Here is a 22,399-nt window from a genome sequence, read left to right as displayed (position 1 = left end):
GCTCAATAAGTACTCAACGAGTGAATAAAAAAGAGGGATGGATAGATGGACAGTCAAACACAGGTGCAAAACTCACCACGCGTCCAGGACTTCCGGGGGCACCTGTGGGGCCAGGAGGTCCAGGGGGACCTGAAATAAGATAGGCTATCCTCAGGGCCACAGCAGGATGCAAGGTCAGGAAGTCCCCCTTCATTCTGACCACCCAGGCCCAGGGCCCCTCTGTCATCCATCCACTCCAGCCCTTGCCCAAGCCGGGATTCAGCTTACCAATGGGTCCTGGGGCACCTGGGGGTCCAGCAGGTCCCTGAGGCCAGCGGCTGCCCGTCTCAGTGAAGGTGTTAGACAGGAATGGGTCCCCTGGGAGAGAACGGATGGGGAACAGGCAGAGCTGGGAAGAGTGTGTTTTCACCTGCTCCCTCTGCTCAGAGCTCTGAGTGCACCATGGGGTATCCACAGGTCTGCTGCAGACCAGGAGGTGGGGAGCAGGTGGGGGCAGGAGCTCTGACCCCAGCAACAGTCTAGTGGGTAGCATCCTGCGAGACTTATGGTACCTGCAGTGTCACCTGATAAACCCAGCATCTGTTGAACACCCACAGTGCGTGTGGCTTCAGGGTGTGGGTGTCAGAGTTTGAGGGGGCTGGAGCTGTCACTCCCTGCTGCCTGGACAGAGGAAGGAAGCGAGACTTGGAGAGGGACGGTGATGTGCAAGATGGAATGCATGGCGGAATGGATACAATGATGAGTGGAGGGTACAACCTGGACTGAAGCTGGCCACAACCCTGACCCCTGGTGGCAGAGGGAGGCTGGGACACTTATCTGGGCTTTGAGCACAGGGTGAGGGCTGTGGCTCTGGCAAGGTGTGGCATGCTTGGGACTTCTGGGCACCAGCTCAAAGCTTGAAGAGGGCCCAACCCTCTCCTGGTGGTCCCAAGCACTTGAGCTTGAAGCCAGTCCCCTACAACCTCAGTGGTGTGCCCCAGGAACCCGACCCCTCTCTGGGCCTTGGCGTGGAACCGGGGGATACATGGCTCAGCACAACTAATATGGCACCATGGTGACAGCTACCCTAGCTACATTCACTGCTACCTCAACTTGCTGGGTGACCTAAAGGGGACTTACCATCCTGAGAGATGCGGGCATGTGGTGGCCCGACAGGGGCTGGGGGCCCAGGAGGGCCGGGAGGGCCTGGCAGGCCTGGAGGGCCTCTTTCTCCAGGGGTCCCTGCAGCTCCAGTCTGGCCGGGGCTCCCCGGGGGACCCTGTGGACCTGCAAAGGGATCATGGGCAAGAGTACAAGAGGCAGGGTGGCCCAGGGCGGCCACTAGGGGGCAGCATGGGGATGAGGGGGAGCCCCACTTGCCCTTTTAGCAGCTTGTTAGATGAACTCAGCATCCTGATCCTCTACCCATTCAGGCTGGTCTGGCTCTTTCCTTGGCTCTTCTAGCTCCCCAATTCCACGCCTTCCCATTTCCCCCACCCCTACCGTAAGAAGCCCCAGTCCCAAGGAGCAGTGGGCCAGGCTACTTCTTCTGTAGCTCTTCCTTCCTGCATGCAGTCTAGGAGCTCTAGAGAGGGCAGGGACTGGAGTGACCACACCCCAGCACCCAGGTCTGAGCTGCGGGGGTTCAGGGAGAGGGAGGGAGTGAGCAGAGAGCCAGAGTGAGAATGAGGCTAGCAGGTGGATGGGCCCAGGTTACACTGTCAGGGCTGGTAATGCTGACCTCACCTGGGTGAGGGGTGTAGGAATAGGGGGGTGGTCTGCGGTCACTCACCTGGAGGGCCTCTTATCCCTGTTGGGCCCCGGCTGCCAGCATCTCCCTTGGGACCGGCGGGGCCAGGCAGCCCCCGAGCACCAACTCGGTCTGGGGACAAACAAGGCACATGAGGTGGGTAGCTCCAGATGTGTTCCCGCCCCCTGTCCAGCCCGGCTCCCTCCTGCCCCCTGCAGTATGTACCATCTCGCGGAAGCACTGGGGCCCTCAGGTTCTGGCCAGCTCCTGGCAGCTCTAGGGTTGGGAGGATATGCAAGGGGTCAGTGTCCCCGCTGGGTCTTGGGGAAGGGGTCTGTGCAGACCTCCCCTTGGACCCATTACAGAGATGGGAAGGCTGAGACCCACCAGGGTAGGGAAAGAATCAAGCTGTGAGTTCGTAGATCCCAATCCCCTTTCCCCCGCCGCCATGCAGAACTCACTCCTACAGGGTAGTGGGCTCTGCACCTGCCCAGCTCACCTTGGTGGCCTCCACCTCCAGGGCTGCCCTGGGCAGCTGGGGAGCCCCAGAGTGGGGCAGGGCCTTCAAGGACAGCCGGGGTTGGGGGCACTGCCCGCTCGGAGATGGTCAGCACGGCCACCTAGACATGGGGAATACGGGGAAAGGCCAGGTTGGCTGGGGGGTACAGTGTGGGCAGCAGGAGCTGAGCCTGGGCTGGCAGGGGAACCACACTGAGCGAATGTGTCTGAACTTGTTCTTGGTCCTGGCACAGTCCCCTGGGGTCAGGGCTGTAAGAATTCTTGCCCTAGGTGCACTTGGGAGAGTGCACCAAGAGTAAGAAAGGCTGAGAAGTTAGTGGAGGACCCCCTTGGAGGGCAAGAGCGCGGGGATCCATAGGACTCTCCCCAAGAGTCGAGTTCTGTCACCATGTATGTACACTGCCACCTTGCCCTCACCCCCTCGTCCACTGTCTTCATCTTAGATCTCCAGGGCAGGGGCAACGGGGCTAAGGATCTGCAGACCAAGTGTACAGGCAAGACCCAGGGCACGCGCTGGGCACAACACTTGGGACCTCTGCATCCCATATGAGAGCACCTGACTTAGGGTTCTGGATCCACTTCCAATTCCAGTTCCCTGTGAATGCACCTGGGAGGCAGTAGGTTATGATTTACGTCTTTAGGCCCCTGCCACCTCTGTGAAAAACCCTGAAGAAGCTCCAGGGTTCTGGCTTCAGCCTGGTCCAGCCCCAGCCATGGATGCTATTTGGAGAGTGAACCAGTGGATGGAAGGCTTGCTCTCTCTCTGTAACTCTACCTTTCAAACAAACCAATCTTTAAAAACTAAAACATGGGGCCTGGCATGGTGGCCTAGTGCCTAAAGTCCTTGACTGAATGCATTGGGATCCCATATGAGTGCCGGTTCTAATCCTGGTAGCCCCACTTCCCATCCAGCTCCCTGCTTGTGGCCTGGGAAAGCAGAAAAGGACCGCCCAAAGCCTTGGGACCCTGCACCTGTGTGGGAGACCTGCAACAGCTCCTGGCTCCAGAGCGGCTCAGCTCCAGCCATTGCAGTCACTTTGGGAGTGAATCAACAGACGGAAGATCTTCCTTTCTATCTCTCCTCCTCTCTCTATATATCTGACTTTGCAATAAAAATAAATAAATCTTTAAAAAAACTAAAACAATTTGAATGTTTCCCATGTTTCTACATTTACAATTCCTAATTTCTACTTGTTTATTTTTGAAAACTTATTTATCATCTGTTTATTTGAAAGTTAAAGTGACATAAGGAAGGGAGAGAAGGAGAGAGGAGACTTTTATCCGCTGGTTTACTTCCTACAGTCAGGGCCAGGCTGAAGCCAGGAGTCAGAGAGAAACCCCTTCTGGGTCTCCCACATGGGTGGCAGGGGCCCTAAGACTGTCATCGGATGCCTTTCCAGGGAGCTAGTCCGGAGGCATAGTAGCTAGGCTTTCAATTCAGGCACTGCAGGATGGTAATATGGACACCCGAAGTGGCAGTTTAACCCAGGGTACTACAATACCTGCCCTGAATTTCTGCACTTTTCCTCTTGAAATACAAGGGTAGTTCAAAAAGTTCTTTGAGAATAGAATGAAAGATGTCTCACTTTGTACCTAAAACTTTTGAAACTTCTGCCAATGAGGAGTCTCAGCAAAGATCATGAAAGACACATAGCAGGAGGAAAAACTATGTGGATTTCAAACATAACTTTGTGCCAAAATCAATGTCTTTTAATCACATCGTTTGTGAATTATTGGTAGTATATGTGCACCTGTGGTGGGCCACAGGCATTTTAATTTGCAACTGGGAAGACAGGCTGATGTTGGGGGTAGGGTGTAGATAAAGGTGAAAGGTGGCAGCAAGGAGGGGAATCCGGCCTTGAGTCCCCAGGATGTCTCTGGCTGAGCTGGGGTTGGGGACAGGGGAAAGTTGGGAGGGAGCTTCTGGAGGCTTCCTGGAGAAAGAGCAAGGTGCCAAGAGAGGACCCTGTGAGCAGCTGGGGGCACACGCCTGGGTCAGCGAGCAGTAGTGAGAGTTTGGCTGTGGTGGACAGGGCTGGCATGGGAATGTAGGGAAGGGCCCAGGGTCAAGGGCAGGGCAGAGGACATAGTATGTGTGAATGTGTGTGTGGGAGGGGAACAGGGAGGCTCTGCCACTCACCTTGGCTTCTAGCACCTTCAGTCGCTCAGTCAACTCCAACACTCGGCTGCAGTTAAGACACCCTGTGGGGAGAGGGGAGGCCAGGGCTGGGGCCGAGGGGTCCCACATCAGCCCCCTACCCCAACCTTAGGACCCTGCGGTGAAAGCATAGACCTTAGAGGTCAGGGAGCCCACTGTGGGGAAGGGGCTATGATACCATAGCAGGTGTCAGACCTTGACCGTGGGCTTCCTCAGACTTCGGCACTTCTGGATAGCACCTACCTCTCCCGGGGGCAGGGGCAGGTCCAGGGAACTGACTCCTGGCAGGCTCTGGGATTCAATCACTCAATGGTCTAAAAGCCAGGCCTGGAAATCCTGGGATTCCCTGCCCCCACAGGCTGGGCTGAGCCAGTCTCAGAGGTGCCAGCCTGGGACTCCTGTGCACAGAACCTGAGTGAGTCCTACAGCAGAGGCTTGCACGGGGCCAGACTCCCACTGGCCAAAGCTGAGCTTTCAGCTGGGGGTGGCGGGGTGGGAAGAGGAGGAGGGCATACCTAGCCAGTGCACTGCCTGTGCTGCCCCTCCTGGCTGTGGCTGAGGGGCAAGCCATGATGAGAAGCACCTGGCACAGGAAAGCGGGGCTCCGATTGGAGGAAGAGATGGGGGCGGCAGCCTGGACCCAGGCCTGCATGTGTTCAGGGATCATGAGATTCTAGGCAGGGGCTGGGGAGGGGACTGGGCTCAAATTGGATCCGCCCACCTCGGGGAGCCCTTCCTGTCCCCCTGCAAGCTCTTTCCATCCTTGGAGTGGAGGGAGGACTAAGGCTGGGACTGCCCTTAGCCCTCTGCTGCTGGACCCAGCTGGTTTTGGGGATCATTTTGCACATTGCCTGGACATGCCCCACCTCCCCTGCTCGTCCCCACCCCAGAGGACCCACCTGAGAAGGCCGTGGGCCGGAGTGCCATCCGTCTCATGCTGTTGCCAGGCCACGGGGCTGGCTCCACGAGCTCAGGGGAGCCTGCAACTGAGGATGCTGTTGGGAGAGCCCTGCCCTTCCACATGCCCCCCACCTCGGTGAGGGACCCCCTACTCATCTCAGCACTGAAACCATGGCCCTGGAAGGTGGGGGCAATTCACCTGGGGTTACACAGCACAGATGGGGCAGAGCTGGAACAAGCTAATCTCCGTGATGAGACTGGTGAGGGGTCAGGATGACGGGCTGGGGGGCTGTGGATGAGGTTGGAGCCCCTTATGGCTGACCGCCCCACCCCACCCCCAGGCAGCTGGATGGGTGGAGTTGGGAGCTCACGGACGGACAGGACCAGTGTGACTTGACCTGCCTCCTCCCCATTCCACCACCCAATCTATAAAATGGAACTCTAAAACTCCTGTCCCTCCTAGGTTCCCAGTAGGGCCCTGAGAGGATGCTGATGTGTGCAAAGAGTTGCACAAACAGTAGGTGTTCAATAAATGAAGGCTCTGCCCATCGCTGTCTGTAAGCAGAGACCCAAAGGGCCCCAGATTCATTGATGTTAAACGGAAGCCAGCAGGGAGTCTGGCTGCCGCTGCCAGAGGCTGGGGAGCCCAGCCCCACAGCGGCCACCCAGGTCTGCTCCAGCTCTGCACACAGCTGGAGGGGCTCTTGAGCCAGCCACGGCAGCTGCACCCCCCTCAGCCCCCTGGGCCTGCCTTTTAAGGCCACGAAGCATCTTCTTGAGGTTGGGTTGGGGGAGGAGGCGAGACCCAAATAAGGCACGGGCCTGGCAGCTCGGGGCCAGGCTGTGGTCTGAGCAAGAGGCGCCGAGAACGCCAACCAGAAGGGGACCCTCTGGGCAGGGGGCCCCCAGTGGGGAGACAGCCAACGGGATTTTCACTCAGGTCCAGCCTGCTTCTCCTATGCCTTGCCCAGGAGCTAGGAGGTCCTGTTTGTTCCAGGACGGAGGAGCAAGGAGTTGTGGGGGGTCAGGACCAGGGGGCTGTGGGCAGGGGTGGCCCCTGGGAATTCCACTCCTTGCTAAGCACTTGACACAGCCCTAGCTCACTCCAACAAGGTCAGGTACTTGGCACAGCATGTCCCCTGGGCCCCAGGCCACACTGAGCACTTGCTGGGGGGTCTTAACTGGGAATGGGCACTGGCATCATCGCCTACCCTTGATGATGACTCAATGGGATTTCTCCGTGCCCTAGCCCCAGCTCAATGTGCCGGTGACAGGGACTTAACTCCATTTTCCCCTTGGGGTCAGAGGGGTGAAGAGACACCTGACTCCAGGGCCTAAACCTTGGCGGAAGGTGATCAGCAGGCGTGTTGGTCCTGGGAGGTAGGAACAGCTTCCCCCAGCCCTCACCATGCTGTCTGCTCCCAGGTAAGGATGCAAAGTGTCACCTGTTTCCCTCTGCAGGAAGTTGACCGGAAGAGCTGGTCATAGCGCCAGCTCCAGCACCGTGGGGATCTTCTTCGTGAGAAAGCATGGCCATCGTCCCACCTGCCTCCACGGCTGGAGCACCGGGTCACCACTTTGTCAGAGGCCCTATCAGCCTTGCACTTGGCCTGAAAAAGTGTCCCAGCACCCAAGAAGACCTCAGGGGCATCCAAACTCTTACGGAACAATATGTGAATGGCACGCTGTAAACAAACTACAAGCAAGCCGGTGAACTAAGAGGCTCCTGGCATCGAAGTGCCTGGGCTTGAGACCCCAACTCCTGTTTCCCATGTAGCTTTCTGCTAAGGCAACCTTGGAGGTGGCAGGTGATGGCTTCAAGTACTTGGGCCTCTGTCATGCCACATCAAAGATCCAGATGCAGTTCCAAGCTCCTGACTTCAGCCTGGACCAGCCCCGACTGTTGCGGCCCATTTGGGAGAGTGACCCACTGGATGGAAGATTCATCTTAGTCTCTGTCATTCTGCCTTTCAAGTATATGAAAAAAAAAAAAAAAACACCAAAAACAACTATTTCTGGGGTGGGTGCGGTGGTGCAGTCCTCTGTCTGTGGTGCCAGCCTCCCATATGGGCATCGGTTCATGTTTCTGGCTGCTCCACTTCCCATCCAGCTCCCTGCTAACATGCCTGGGAAAGCAGTGGAGGACGGCCCAGGACACTCTACCCAGATGGAAGACCTGGAAGAAGTTCTTGATTCTGGCTTCAGATTAGCTCAGCTCTGGTCACTGTGACCATCTGGAGGGTGAACGAGAGGATGGAAGATCTCTCTCTCTCCATCCCCTGCCCCTTATCTCTGTAACTGTACCTTTCAAACAAAAATTAAAAAAAACAAATCTTAATAAACATTTTTAACAGATTTAATTATTTGAATTTTTTATTTGAAAGGCAGATATACAGAGAAGAGAGACAGACAGGAAGATCTTCCGTTCGGTGAGTCACTCCCCAAGCAGTTGCAACAGCCAGAGCTGAGTCAATCCAAAGCCAAGAGCCCAGAGCCTCTTCCAGGTCTCCAACGTGGGTGCAGGGTCCCAAGGCTTTGGGCTGTCCTCGACTGTTCTCCCAGGCCACAGCGAGGGAGCTGGACGGGAAATGGGGCCACTGGGATTAGAACCGGTGTCTATATAGGATCCTGGCATGTGCAAGGCGAGGACTTCAGCTGCTAGGCTACCATGCCGGGCCCAAATTTTCAAAAACCAAATTCTTTTTTCAATCTGTAGATGTTGGCCAGGAGCCAGACAGAACTTGAAAAATGAACCAGAACTTGCAGATCAGACCAGCGGTGCAGATCTAAGATCTTAAAGTCTTTGAGGATGTCAGACAGAGGGGCTAACCTAGAGACTCAGTCAGAGGACGTGGGTTCTGAATCCCTAGATACATACGTTCTCCACAACCCCGTGAAGTCCTGGGAGGCAAGCAAGATGCGCCCTGGGCCCCTGAGACACCATGTGATGGCCCCAGCCTGGCGGCTACTCCCAGAGGGCTCCTCCCCCTCCCCCCTTCCTGCCCTCCCGGGAATGACCCCAAAGGCCCCAACGACCAGCTGGTCCCAGGAAGCACAAACACCAACTTCGTTCCGGAAGCCAGACTTGTAGTTATTTCCCAGCAGCCCAGAGGCACCCTCTGCATGCCCCCCCACATACACCCCAATCTCGTGTCTCCTCCTCCAAGAAGCTCTCCCACACAGTCCAGGGTACTCCTTGGAGCCCCCGTCACTCCCTGTCTTGACCTCACTTGGGCCAGGGCTGCCCACAGCTTCTAATCCTGTCTCCTTCCTCCCCGACAGAAAGCAACTTTCTTCCCTGTGCCCCTTCTCGTGGGAGCCTCGTGACACCCAAGGGCAGGTCTGAGGGTAGGGGGAGCAGGGATTCTGAGCCTGCTAAACAGGAATGGGGGCAGGGTGAGAGAGCTGGGACCAGGGGACAGCCTGCCTGGTCTCTCGCCCATGACTTTCTCTGCCACGCATGGGTTTCTTCTGTCACAGTGAACCCCCTCTGCCCCGCCCCCCAAGGCCTGCATGGCTCAGTAAACAGGGCGGGCTGCAGGAATACAGCCGCCCCCCGCCCCACCGCCTCCCACCCAGCCCCAGTGCAGGTCCCCGTGGGAATTTCTTCTGCAAATGTAAATATTTGCAGCCGGCCAGCCGGCGGTGGCCTGAGCCAGAGAGGTTAGGGTCAGAGTTGGGCTGGCTAGGAAGGCCTCTGGGAAGCCTTCGGCTGCCTCTCCTCAGGAGGGGCAGAATGCCCTGGCTCCTCTATCTCCATGCCAGGCCTGTGCCAGGCACTGGAGATAGAAGAAACAGGAGGGCGGGAATGGGCCAGGTAGGAGCACCTGGCAGCCAAACAGCCACTGCCAAGGCCACGAGTGGGAGAGGCTGGCACGGGCAGGAGGGGGGTGTCCAAATAGGGAGGGTGAGGCTAGGATGTAACACTGGGCTCCAGTGTGGTGCCAGGAGGGTGGGGAGGGTACTGCCAGGGCTGGCTGTGCCATACTGGCTGGGGCAGTGGGAAGACAGGACTGTTGGGCTCCCAGCCAGGCATGGGAGAGGATGGGTGAGGGACACAGGTGATTCCAGCAGTCAGGATTCAGACTGCGCCAAGGAAAGCAGCAGCTTGGCTCCCGGGTGGAGCATGGGATGTGTGGGCAGGGCCTGACCCTGGAGAGTGGGCGAGGCCCAGGCAAGCCCCAGGCCGGCCACCTCCCTCTCAGTTGTTCTCAGGCTGCTTTGTCATGGCAGCCGAGGCCCCTGGCACCTATGAGGGCCACAGTCAGGGATGGGACAATGGGACCCTCACGGGGAACTGAAGATAGCCTGGTTCCCGGGACAGCCTTGGTAAACCAAACGGGGCCCCCAGCCGCACACTTCATCTGGGAGAAGCACCCCACATGGCCGTGCCAAGCCAGTGCTGGCACAAGATACAGGCCCGGTGCCAGCTGGGGCTCAGTGTGTCTGCATGGGCTCCTCGGCCCTTGGGCTCTTGAGCTGCAGTTCTCGCAGTAGGACCCGTGGAACATGCGCACTGGCACGAGGCAGGACTGCTGTCTGTGGTTAGCATGTTGGAAAGGATAGAGGCAGCCTCCCTCGCCCTGGTCCTTGTCATTGCTGCAGACCAGAGCTGCCCACAGCTTCTAGTCCTGTCTCCCTCTGCCCCCTCTGGAGTGGCTCACAGCCCTTGGGGAGACACCTGGCCAGGACCCTGGCATAGGACCCCACGTATTCTGGACGCCTCATGGTCGGTAAGTGGCATAGTGGGCAATGTAGTGGCTGATGGGAGGCCGCAGAGGTGGTGACACCAGGGGAATGAGGGATCAAAAGTCAGATGCCAAAAATATGGGGATTGTTGGGCTCTGCCCACCATCCCTGGCACGGTGCCCTCCCCGTGCCTGCCAGAGAACCCGCCCGCTGCCTCCTGGCCTCAGTTCATTGTTTCCGTGAAGCGAGTGGTTCACCTGAGCCCCCGCCCTGCTGTCCAGCCCCGCCTCCCAAGGCCTGGCAGGCAGACAGGTCCTACCCACAGGCTCCCGTGTGCTGGTCTATCCCAGATCAGTCCCTTCACCTCACTGAGCCCATTCTCCCACTTTCAGCCTCTTCTTCACGGGTGGCTATGGACATCCATCAAGCCTACCCTCCCTCACTGTGGCAGAGAGAATACACCCATTTTACAGAAGGGAAAATTAGGGCTAAGGACAATCAGAGGGCCCCACCAGCCCGGGATGTTAGTTGAGTGACTGACTGAACTGAGGGGGGTTGTATAAGGTGGGATGCCAAAATCTGTCTGCTGGGTACCCAAGAATCCACAACCCAAAGGGGGAGGCAGAGAGGGGAAAAAGGAAGACAAGTATCGGGCATCTATCAGGGTAGCAGGCCTGGTGACTTATAGGGGAAGGCACGGATCAGAGAGGTGAAGGGAATTGCCTCAAGTCACACAGCACAACACAACCAGATCCCCAGCCTGCCGGGGGCTCTGTCGTCCCTGATGACGCAGTTCTGTGGCCCTAGGGGTTAGTCTGCAGCACTGGGAAGGCCATGAGGGCAGTGACCAGCAAGGGAAGCAGCTGGGGGAATCTGGCCGTAACCTGGCTGTGGGAGGAAGGGCAGAGCCTGGGATGGGCCAGCACTGTGTCCACACCCCTTCACCCCACTTCCCTTGGCCCCAGCAGAAACGTTTTTGAGAATATTTTGGCCTTGGGCATTGGCTCACCCACTTCCCTTTCCTCAGTTCCAATCCTGTGGGTGGAGAGAGGCCATCCCATCCTGGCGGTCACTGCGTAGAGCCCACCATGGGTGGTGGGCTCCCTATAGCATCATCTTACGGTGGCAGCATCCTGTGGTCATGCCCATTTTACAGGTAAGGAGGCTGAGGCTCAGTGTAGGCTGCAGCTAGTGCGCGTGTGCACCCACACTTCAGCACAGGCGGCCCCTCCCTAGGTGAGCCAGGGCCCCTGGCCCAAGGCCACACAGCTGAGGAAGCTCACAGACTTGGGCGGGGGCAACCCCTAGCATCGTTCCTCCCTCACTGTGGTCAAGCCCCTCAGTACTGGGCCCAGCAAGGGCGCCAGTGCTGCCCACACCTGCCCTCCGCCCTCCCCTGCACCTGCCAGATGCCCCTGAGAGGGGAGCCAGGGCCTTTGTTTGGAGAGCAACCCCCATGCCCAGGGACTCGCTTTTTTACGCCCTCCTTGGCAGCCGCCCCTCCTGGCAGGGTCTCCTTCTGTCCCTCCACCCCCTCTTCCTTCTACCTCCAGCCTTAAAATGGCCCCTTTCCATGTGGCTCTGGGCTCTCCACTCCACCTGCATGGGCGTCAGTTGTCCCATCTACACAAGGGGCCCAGGGAGGGAGCCATGTTCATCTCTGAGTGGCTAGGAGCATCCATGTTACACATTCCAAGACACAACCTAACGTTTGAGTTCAGTCTGCCTTGGGGGCCCATGGTCTCAGGCCAGCTCTTGTCTAGTCCTCCTCACCCTAGGTGCCCAACAGCCTGCCGCCGCTGTCCAGATGGACACACAAACACCTCCTTGGTTCCCCTGTTGGATGCTCAGCCTGAACTACCCAGAGAAGAGTGGCACAGTGAAAGGCCCCAACTGCCCGTCTGCCCTGGGGGATCCCGTTCCTGAGGCTCTGGTCTGGAGTCAGGCAGATAGGAGCTGTTCGGCACCGCTCTCACCTTCCAGGGCCCTGGGCTCCTCCCCTCTGACCCAGCAAACTGACCAGGACAAAGATGCTGCTTGGAACACCAGCATCTCCAATGGAGGTTCTGCCTCTCCTACGCTTCTGATCAACACACTGCTGCTAGCATGCCTGGGGGGCAGCGGAGGACAGCCTAAGCCTGCTCGGGTGCAGTTCTTGACTCCTGCCTTTGGCCCAGCCGAGCTCTGGCTGTTGCAGGTGTTTGGGGCATGAACCAGCAGATGGAAGATCTTTCCCTTCTCCCTCTACCAGGAGGCCTTTCAAATAAGTAAATCTCGACAACAACAAAAAATACTGGGTGATGCCGCACATAGTGGCCAGCGAAGGGAGCCATGCCACAGCTGCAAGTCTGTGCGGCAGGCGCCCGTGTGTGCAGCCGACTCCAATGTGCGCATGTGCTAAGTCTGCGGACTTGACCACACTGTGCCACTCCTGTGTGCCCCTTTCACCGACTCGAGATCCCGCATCATCTTCCTACCTTCCTCGCAGCTCACCCCCGAGTGTCCCGGGCAGCACTTCCACTCGCGGGCTGTCACTGTCTTGTACATCACTCTATACGTAGGTCTCACCACGGTTCTGTAGCTGGAAGAGACAGCCCCGGTGGTCCCGCTCAGACGGGGGGAGGTCTCCCATGCTGTGGATGCCCACAGCAGGAAGCGTTCTCCTGCCCCTTCTAGGACCCCCTTTGGAGTCTGTTTCCTCCTGCATTCCCAAGAATCAGAGCTCCACTGCAGGCCTTGAGAGGGGGAGGGGAATATCAAGAAGTATCTACAGGCTGGACTGGCCCCGCCCTAGCAGTGATTCCTGCATTGAATTGAAAAAAACAGGACTGAAAGGTGGCTGCCTCCTCCAAGAAGTCCTCCAGGGCTTCCTCCTGAGGGCCAATGCTAGAGTCCAGGCCTTCTCTTGCAATCTCCCCCTCTCCAACCCTCGCCCCCCGCTGCCCCCCCCTCACCAATACCCCATCAACATCATCTCTTCCAGGGGCTTCACTCACCTGCTCCCTGGGCAGCTCATGGGCCAGGGGCAGTTGTGTAGCACGCGCTGAAGGTAGGTACCATTTTGCACGTGGCATGATACGGTGCGGGTCACCACATAGGAGCACCAGTTCCTGGAACAGACCCAGAAACAGGAGGCTCAGGTGCCAGATGGTGGGAGGATGGGTCACAGTGCTCTCGCCGAGAGCCCCAAGTCTTTCCAGGCAGGCGGAGTTGGAGGGGACTCTGTGCTACCTATGGGTTCAGGAAGTAGACACCAGGGGCCCTGCAGAGGGGTGGCAGGCAGCAGCAGCAGCGGTGGGTGGGGGTAATTATCTTGGGGAATTAGCTGTGGGGGCAAGGAAGGGTACAGCTTCATGTCTCCAACCTGGACAACAGTGAGGACCTCCCAGTTACTCTAGGGTAGGAGCAGCACAGACAGGGACCAGCTGGCCCTCCCCTTCTGTGCCCATCCCCCGCTGCCCATCTCTCAGGACTGCACCTGTCCTGGATCTCCGCACCTGCCCCTTGCCCGGCGCCCCCTTCCTCCAGTTCACCTCCATGCCCACCTGCGCTGTCACCTCTGCCCATCTCAGGTGACCTGGTGGTACCCCCACCCCCGCTTCCCACAGCACCCAGAGATTCCTGGTGCCCTCCTGTATATCCACCCACCATTGTGTGTCCTCTGGGTGCCATCCAGAGGGTATGCAACATCCCATGCGTGGAGAACCGGGAGCCGTTCTCCAAGTGCCAACTAATGATCACACTGCACTGCGTGTATCAGGTGCTTACTGTATGCTGGGGCGTTCGCATCATCCTCCAACCATGAGCCAAGGAGGCTCCTCCCTCTACCCATTTTCTAGAGGGAAAACAGAGGCTCCTGTAGGGGAAGGAGGATGGCTTTGAACATAGGCAGGTGGGGAAGTCCAGCTGGGGACTCTGGAGGGCCTCCCACCACCACCACCACCACCACCACCTTGTGTCACGATGTATGGCTCTGTGAGGGCCACAGCCTGGGAACCTGCTGACCTCAGGCTCAAGGCCAGGACTGGGTGTCTGATGGATGGTGGGTAGGCTGCCACGGGTCACCTGAGACCATCCCCCCTCCTCCAGCCCCAACGGAGAGCATAGGGCTTGTGACCCTTGGCAGAGCCCAGGGCCACTGGGCTCCTGGAATGTTCCCTCGCCACTGCACAGGTGCCAGCCCCCTGCAGCTGCTCAGACTGTCAGCAGGGATAGAGCTTGTTGGGGTTTGCCTGTGGGGGACCCTGGAGTGGGGGAGTGCCTCCTCTTTTAGGGTCATGCTGCAGTCAGCCCAGGGAAAGGAGCCAGCCTTGGGGGAAAGGCCAGCAGGTGGACGAGCTAGGAGAAGGGCCCCCTGCAGCAGTTCTTAGCAGAGTCTTCGGCTAGCTGCATCCCGGCTACCAGGAACAGACTAAACAGCAACAGGGCTGCCAGACATGGAGGGTAAGACTGTGACACTCCCCAGGGTCTCTGGCTGATGCGACAACCATGCCTGTGACCGGGCTAAATAAATAAATACATAAAAAACGAGCACAAGGCTGGAAGTGTGGTGCAGTGGGCACCTGCAGTGCCAGCATCTTGCACAGCCACTGGCTTGAGTCCCAGCTACTCCACTTCTGATTCATTTCCCTGCTAATGCACCTGGGAAAGGAAACCTTGGGCCCCTGCACCCACATGGAAGTCCCAGAAAAGGTCCTGGCTCCTGGTTTCCACTGGCCCAGCACCAGCCTTTATGGCCATTTGGGCAAGTGAATCAGCAGATGGAAAATCTCTCCCATTCTCCCTCTGGAACTGCCTTAAATAGGGCCAGGCGTGGTAGCCTAACCACTAAAGTCCTCGCCTTGAACGCACGGGGATCCCATATGGGCACTGGTTCTAATCCCAGCAACCCCACTTCCCATTTAGCTCCCTGCTTGTGGCCTGGGAAAGTAATTGAGGATGGCCCAAAGCCTTGGGACCCTGCACCCGCATGGCAGTCCGGAGGAAGCTCCTGGATCTTGGCTTCGGATTGGCTCAAATTTGGCCATCACAGCCACTTGGGGAGTGAATCAGCAGACGGAAGATCTTCATCCTCCTCTATGTATATCTGACCTTCCAATAAAAATAAGTAAATTTTAAATAAATAACTAAATGAATCTTTAAAATAAAAAAGCACAGGCCACTAGATCCAGGGCAGCTGCATTTTCAGGAACATAAGGGGGAGGGGCTGCCTCTGGGGTCACCTGCAGCCTCTCACAGAAGGCCTGGGTATGAGTTCTGGCTCCGCTTCCCACTCCAGCTTCCTGCTAACGTGCATGTAGCAGCACCAAGTGACAGCTCAAGTAGCTGGGTCCCTGACCCCACGTGTGGGAGACCCAGAGTTCTAGACTCCTGGCTTTGGCTCGGCCCAGCCCCTCGGGCTTTTCTGGGTATTTAGGGAATGTGAGCCAACAGATGAAAAATCTCATTCTACTGCCTCTTTCTCTTTGCATTTCTGCTTTTCCAAAAATGCATTTTTAAGACCTTTTTTTAAATTGCAAAGTCAGATATATAGAGAGGAAGAAAGAGGAAGATCTTCCGTCTGTTGATTTACTCCCCAAGCAGCTGCAAGCGGCCAGGGCTGAGCCGATCTGAAGCCTGGAGCCCAGAGCCTCCTCTGAGACTCCTACATGGATGCAGCGTCCCAAGGTTTTGGGCCATCTTTGACTGTTTTCCCAGGCCACAGTGAGGGAGCTGGATGGGAAGCGAGACCGCAGGGATTATGGGATCCCAGCGCATTCAAGGTGAGGACTTTAGCCACTAGGCTACTGCACCGGGCTCAAAACAACTTTTTAAATGTTGATTTTTTTAAAGATTTATTTATTTTTATTGGAAAGGAAGATATACAGAGAAGAGGAGAGACACAGAGGAAGATCTTTGTTCGATGGTTCACTCCCCAAGCAGCCACAACGGCTGGAGCTGAGCCAATCCGAAGCCAAAAGCCAGGAGCCAGGAGCTTCCTCCAGGTCTCTGACACCCTAGGTGCAGGGTCCCAAGGCTCTGGACTGTCCTCGACTGCTCTCCCAGGCCACAAGCAGGGAGCTGGATGGGAAGCAGGGCCACTGGGACTAGAACTGGCGCCCACATGGGATCCCGGTGCATTCAAGGTGAGGACCTTAGCTGCTACGCTATTGTGCCAGCCCTTTAATGTTTATGCTATTAAGAAGAAAGATGCATTTCAATAAAAGACTCCCCATCCTGCAGAATGGTTGTGAACCTCATAGCATTTTGTTTTGGGGCGTGTTGAAAACCCCTTTGGGAAATGGATGGAAACTACGGCCCCTCTTTGAGGACATTCCCAAAACCTGGTGAACAAGTTCCAGGGTTCTGGGTTGCAGCAATGGAGCAGACACAGCCTGGGCAGTGAGAAGTTAGAAGCTGCATGTAGCAGAGGGACACAGGGTATGTGCCGGTGTGTGCATGCGTACAGAAGTACATAATTCCCACACGGGTGCTCGCTCACACATGCGCCTATAATGCACAGACCCACAGGTGCACACAAGCTGAGACAAATGGAGCAGGATGTGTAGCCATGGAAACAACTGTGCTCCCTGCAGTCAGATCCACATCTGCACACACATGGCTGTGCGCCGCATGTGTGCACACACACCATGACAGACACACGTGCCCTGACACAGACCAGCCAAAGCAGGACTATGAGGGGCCCTCCTGTCTGCCAGTGTGTCTACACAAACACACACACACACACACACACACACGCACGCACGCCAGCCCACCCTCACAGATGCGCCTGTGTGGTCAGGCTGAGGCTACCCTGGGTGCATTCAGGGTGGTGTGTCCTCACCCGAGTTCACACGTGCACACACACAAACACACCTCTCCAAGGGGCAGACTCTATGGGGTACGTCGTCCCCGATCATCTGATCTGGACACACTTCAGGACTGCCTGCCCTTCCACATCTGTGCATACCTGGTCCTAGCCATAGGTGGTGGCCCTGTGACTGTCTGTGAGCAAAAAACCATGCACAAACCACTGTTCTCTTCTTTCTGAATTCAAACCTCCCTGCGGTGGTCCACTGCCCCGTGCAGTCCGGTTTGTTTCTTGAGAGAAGGATTCTGGGGGGTCCCTGCCTTAGAGATGTGCAGGGAGCACATGGCAAGTCAAACATTTTATAGAGAAAGGGGCTCTTGGATTGCCCCCTCCACCATCCCCTGCCTGTAGGACCCAGCCTTGCTGCCTCCAGTGTCGCTGGCCCAAGCTCCCTCCACCACCGCCATCCCAGCCCAGCTCATGGCCAGGGTCTGCCACCCTCCCAACCCTCTGCTCTCCTGGGACAGCAGGTGGTTTAAACACAGCTCTAATGCGGCTGCTGTCCAAGTGGCATGTGCAACCTGTCATGGCTCCCCATGGCCCTACAAAGGCCCATGCACTCCACCCTCTTTTATCCTGCCCACCTCTCCTCCTGCCCCCATCCCCCACGGCCTGGAATACCCCTTCCGCTTCCCTTGGTAAGATCCTGTTCATCTCCTGGGTCTCACGGTGGAGTGGGGACTGCCTTATCCATCACTCACAGCCCTGAGCTCCCCTCTCCAGCAGGTACAGGGGCAGGAACGTGGGTAGGGACCAAGTCAATTGAGAGGGCACTGAGGGGACATTTGCTGACTGACTGACTGACTGACTACTGATCGCCCACCAGCCACGACATTAGACAAAGGAGCCAGCACTGAGATGTACGGATGACTATCCCTGCTGTGTGATCCAAATTAAACTGTCTCAGCCAGGTGAGCTGGGCAGCAACATGGGGCTGGTGGCAAGGGCTGGGAGGAGGCCACCTTTCCCTCCTGAGCCTACCCTCCTGCCCTGCCACTCAGCACCTCCTGAGCCCCTAGAGCCTCACCCCATTCCCTGTGAGTAGAGAAAACAGGCCAGACCAGCTCAGCCTGGCATCGGCCACCCCTCCCCTGACAGGGTTCTCGCCAGCACCAACACTTGCCCTCCGCCCCCTGCCGTGAGGGGCCCAGGGGACTTTGTCTCAGCTAGGGCCCAGGGCTGCGATCCGGAACGGTGATAGGGGCTAATTGCAGGAGGCAGCCAGGTGGGCCTAGGGCCAAGGGCCGTTATGAAAAGGGGAGGAATGAAGGGAGCTGGAAGGGCAGGCAGGGGAACAGGAGCCAGAACCCTGCACCGGGGGGCCAAGTTCCAGGCCCTGGGCTCCTCTGCCACTTAAATCCTTTCTGGACCTCATTTTGTCCATCTGCAAATGGGGCTGCAACAATGTCTCTGGAATAGGGACCCACTTGCTGTAGCACTGATACGGCTGCTGCTGGCAGTTCTCAGTCCTGGGCTGTGTGGGCCACAACTGTGGTTTCAGGGGGTGGGTGTGGGGGCTTCCCTGAGATCTGGGGACACCAGCACCGTCCCCTTCGACACAAGGGTCTTCCCTTGACTTGGAGAACTGTCGGATTCTGCATGTTTCACCATGGGAAACTTGAGGCTTGGAACAAAGGCACCTGCTGCAGTGACCCACGGAGAAGCTGGGGGTGGTGGTGGTGGTGCTAGAGCCCCTGGGGCAGGGGCCAGGCCCGCAAGATGCCATTCCTTTCTGAGCTCACCATGATCCCTGATCCCTTGCATCCTCCACCCCATGGCAGCTTGGGGCCGCAGAGGTGAGAGGCCTGGGGGTGCCAGTGGCAGCTTGGAGAGCCCCAGGAGCTGAGATGAACAATGAAACACACTGGGGATGCTGGCTGGGAGGACCTTCCACAGGGTGGGCCAGGGGTGGAGGTAGGGGTCTGGCAGGCATTCTGCATGCCACCCTCCCCCCACCCGGGTTACCCAGGTTCCTGGTGGGGGCAGGGAAGGGGGAGGCAGGGAGGCAGGAAGGAGTCTCCAAGTCTCACCACATTCCTGGGGCTGGGGGTGGCCCCTGGGATGCCTTCCCCAGCCTCCCCCTCCCCAGACACAAAGCATCTTTTCTGCCCTGGGTGCCTCTGCTGCCAAGGGGTGCCTGGGGCGCCGAGCTGGGGGCAGGCAGCAGCCTGACACCCCTGTGCCTGTCTCCAGGGCTGCTGGGACAGGGCCACAAGGGGAGGTCCCAGCAGCCCAGGGCCACAGACTTCCCTGGCTGAGGGTACCCACCCCCCTCCGCTGAAGGCTGGAGACAGCAGGAACTACTGAGCCCAAGGCCCTGTACTGGGGCTGTTCATTCTCAGAACAGTCCTGGAACAGGGTATGAGGGGACGCTGAGGCTGTGAAACAGCCTACTGAGGACACGTGGTGGGAGTGGTGGCGGGGCAGGAGTCATGCCCCATTCTGCCCGCAGACACAGTGACCCTGCATATCGTCCCCAGCACCCCCCACCACCTCCACACCCAGCTGGTGCCCTTGCTCCACTGCTGGCTTTGGCCTAGATTTGAGGGGCCACCTTGCTCCTGTCATCGAGGGCTTTCTGTGATGCCCAAACTACTAGGACAGCCAGGTGTGAACAGCAAGGGCGGCAGACACCTGCTGCTAGCCACAGCTCTGTTCCAACCAGGACCGCAGGTGGAGAAGGGACTCTGGCCTCAAGCTCTCCCCAGCAGCATTCTGCACCTGCTACCATGGAGAATTCTGAGTTCACAGCCTGTGTCTTGGATGGAGAGGCCCCTGGGCCCCTGGTTTGGGGGGAGTGTTCATGCCCACGTGGAATAGATCACAGACCCCTTTCTGGATCTTGGATTCCTCCTTTGCAAAACAGGGATCATACAGATCAGGCCTCCCAGGGTAGTCTGGAAGATTCCAGAAATGATGGGTATAGGGAAGGCGCCCTAGGGCTGCCTGGCCATGGCCAGATCACAATAGATGGCGGCTGTGCCACCGGCCAGCCACATGGCCATTCCTTTCTTGGACAACTGCTTCCGGTACATTGGTCACCTCCATCCTTCATTCATCCTCCAACACCCCCCCACATACACACACACCAAGCCCTGTCCTCGACACCTGCCCTTTGCTAGACCAGCAGGGGCGTACTGGCCCCTGACCACTGGGAAAAGGGAATTTCTGAAAAGAATGAAAGACTCGAGGCTGTAGGGGGTGGGGGCCGGGTCCAGCCTTTGAATAGGATGAAAAGGCCGGCAGAGGCCTGGCCGGCTCTGCATTGTCTACCCCGGATGAGAGGGAATCCTGGTAGACTGCAGCCAGGGCAGGTTCAGACGTGGTTACCAGGCACCACGAGGACAGCTCCAAATCCCCCCCGTTTTCGTCAGGAGCCTGTTGGCCTGGAAGAGGATGTCAGATCTCAGTTTGTTCTTCCGTTGAATGGGACCAACTGCTCCCACCTCACTGGAAATTGATGGGTTAAGAGGGCAGGGGTTGGGAGTGGGGGTCAGGGTATATAAAGAGTTCATGGTGTGTGTCTGAGTCCATGTGTAAAGCAGGATGGGGACAGGGAGACCAGCGGGCTCCATTCTGTCTGTGTCCAAAATGTCAGGTCTCAGGGGACCGGGGACACCGACCCACTGGGTTGTGAGACTCCACCCCAAGCCCTTCCTCCAAGGGAAATAAATAGCTGGGGACACTAAAAAAAGCCAGGAGCAGGGAACAGAGGAGGGGTGCCCCCAAGGTTTGGCTGGTAGGGAGGGGGGCGGAGAGTGGGACATCTGGGTCCTTTCCCATGTGTAAGGGGAGGGGTCCCTGTGCCAGGGCGACACACGTCCTGGGGTGGAGAAGGGAGCTCTGCCCTCCTGGCGCCCCTTCCCCTTCCCGTTGCGGGTACCCGGCTGGAAGGGGAGTCTGGGGGGCTCCAGACACACGGGACAGGAGACCTTCCCGCATTCTCCGGAGCCTCGGACCCACCCTCGGGCAGAAGTCGGGGAACCAAACCCGGACACGTTCCCAACCCCGGGCTTGCTCCCAGGTGGGTGAGTGTGCCCCCAGTCCCTGGTCCGCAGCCTGAGCTGGTAGGGCACAGAAGTAGGGGAGAGAGGGGGAGCTTGGGAGGGCTGGGGGTGTCGGGGAGTGGGAGTGTGGGGGCGTCCCTTACCTGCGTCCCGAGAACGCCGCTCCCCCGACGCTCCACGCGGCGCCACCTCCCGGGAGCAGAAGCCCGAGGCAGAGCAGCGCCCAGGCCCGCGGGCCGCCCATGCTGCGCCCGGCGCCGTCCGCGCGCGGCCCCTGCCCGTCGCCGCCCCCAGCCCGGCGTCCCCGCCCGCCCGCGCCGCCAGCCGCCCCGGACGCGCCGAGCCCGGTTTGCAGCGGCAGGAGGCGGGCGGGGGGTGGGAGCGCGCGTTCCCGGCCGCCGCCCGGCCCCTCGGCGCGGCCCCCCGCCCCCTGCGCCGCTGCTGCCAACCCGGAAGGAGCCCCGGGGGCCTGGGGCGCCCCCGCCAGGAGGCCGGCCAGGTGCGCACCTGAGCCCAGCGTCCTTGCACTCGGCTGTGCGTGGGCCCTTTTGCGGGGCTGGGGGTGGTTAGGATGCAGGTTATGTTGCAATATGGGGAAACGGAGGCTGGGGGCTGCGTGGTCAGGGCTGGAGCATGCTAGGCCTGAATGGAGACCCCGGGTTTCTCCCTGTCTGTGCAAACCCCGCAGGGTCTGCCCCAGGCTCCTGCACCTGCCTGCCATCGTGTACTGGGTCCCCCTCACTGCCTGCTCCACGTCCTTTTTACAGCCCCAGCCACATGGGCACTGCACATGGAGCAGTGTCTACTCCTGCTTCCAAATGTGCAGATGGGGAAACTGAGGCACAGAGAAGTGGGATGTCATCAGTGGCATCAGTGGATTTGTGCGATCCGGATATGAACCCAGATCTAATCACTCTTCCCCTAGGGAAAAGTGTAGACGGGGGCCACTGGCCTGCACCTCATTTCCCCTGTATGCTGAGTTGCGGATCGACCCAAAATGGAGTGTTTTCATCTGGGGTCCACGGACAGACTTCTGGGGGTGCTGTGTGTGTGTGGCAGGTGTCTGTATGAGGCGTCTTTGTTGCATGTGGATGATGTGTAAGCCTGGGACCCAGGTGACAGTGACCCTGCCTTCCCTGGGCATGGCCCCCTTCTGCCTCCCCAGGCTCGGCCTCTCCTAAGCTTCCCCACATTGGATCCCTGGGGGACAACCCCTCCCACACTCACACGGGGACTGGGCCCAAATCAAAGAGGGATCATCGCCAGTGTCCCCGATAGAGGGAACTGACCCCTTTTCCCCAAGGAAGAGCTGGGTTTCAGTTCCTCCTCTGGGCCCCAGGTACACGGTTGGGTCCTGCCCCAGCTCCTTTTGTGAGGAAAATGGGCCTGTTCCATTCAGGGCTACATGCAAAGGTATTACCTGTGTGTGTGTGTGTGTGTGTGTGTGTAACAGAGCAAAAGATGTCTTCCTTCTGCTGGTGCTGGGATAGGCAGAAGCAAGTCAGGAGTTTTTACCATGTGGGTACAGGAGCCTAAGCCTTTGGGCC

At 58.3% G+C, this 22,399-nt stretch overlaps 1 protein-coding gene across 4 annotated transcripts in view; it reads right to left on the bottom strand.

Moving 5' to 3' along the window:
- Positions 1-21,666, bottom strand: part of EMID1 (EMI domain containing 1) — a 34,078-nt gene extending 12,412 nt beyond the window's left edge. Inside the window, exons 1-11 of one of the 4 annotated variants that reach the window (XM_058656895.1) lie at positions 20,996-21,662; positions 12,992-13,105; positions 12,473-12,576; positions 5,306-5,392; positions 4,389-4,474; positions 2,229-2,349; positions 1,955-2,005; positions 1,772-1,861; positions 1,120-1,266; positions 268-357; positions 77-129 (exon numbers count right to left, since the gene is read on the bottom strand). In XM_058656895.1, coding sequence (XP_058512878.1) covers positions 77-129; positions 268-357; positions 1,120-1,266; positions 1,772-1,861; positions 1,955-2,005; positions 2,229-2,349; positions 4,389-4,474; positions 5,306-5,392; positions 12,473-12,576; positions 12,992-13,105; positions 20,996-21,573 — 1,521 coding nt within the window. In that variant the 5' untranslated portion in view covers positions 21,574-21,662. Of the gene's footprint in view, positions 1-76; positions 130-267; positions 358-1,119; positions 1,267-1,771; positions 1,862-1,954; positions 2,006-2,228; positions 2,350-4,388; positions 4,475-5,305; positions 5,393-12,472; positions 12,577-12,991; positions 13,106-20,995 lie in introns of all 4 variants that reach the window. The other 3 variants (XM_058656896.1, XM_058656897.1, XM_012928963.2) reach the window with 3 other exon arrangements.
- Positions 21,667-22,399: the final 733 nt, after the last annotated feature.

The sequence above is a fragment of the Ochotona princeps genome, chromosome 29 (genome assembly GCF_030435755.1).
Source record: "Ochotona princeps isolate mOchPri1 chromosome 29, mOchPri1.hap1, whole genome shotgun sequence".
Taxonomy (NCBI): Eukaryota; Metazoa; Chordata; class Mammalia; order Lagomorpha; family Ochotonidae; genus Ochotona; species Ochotona princeps.
Note: the sequence above shows the minus strand (reverse complement) of the source record. Positions and strands in the feature narration are given on the sequence as shown.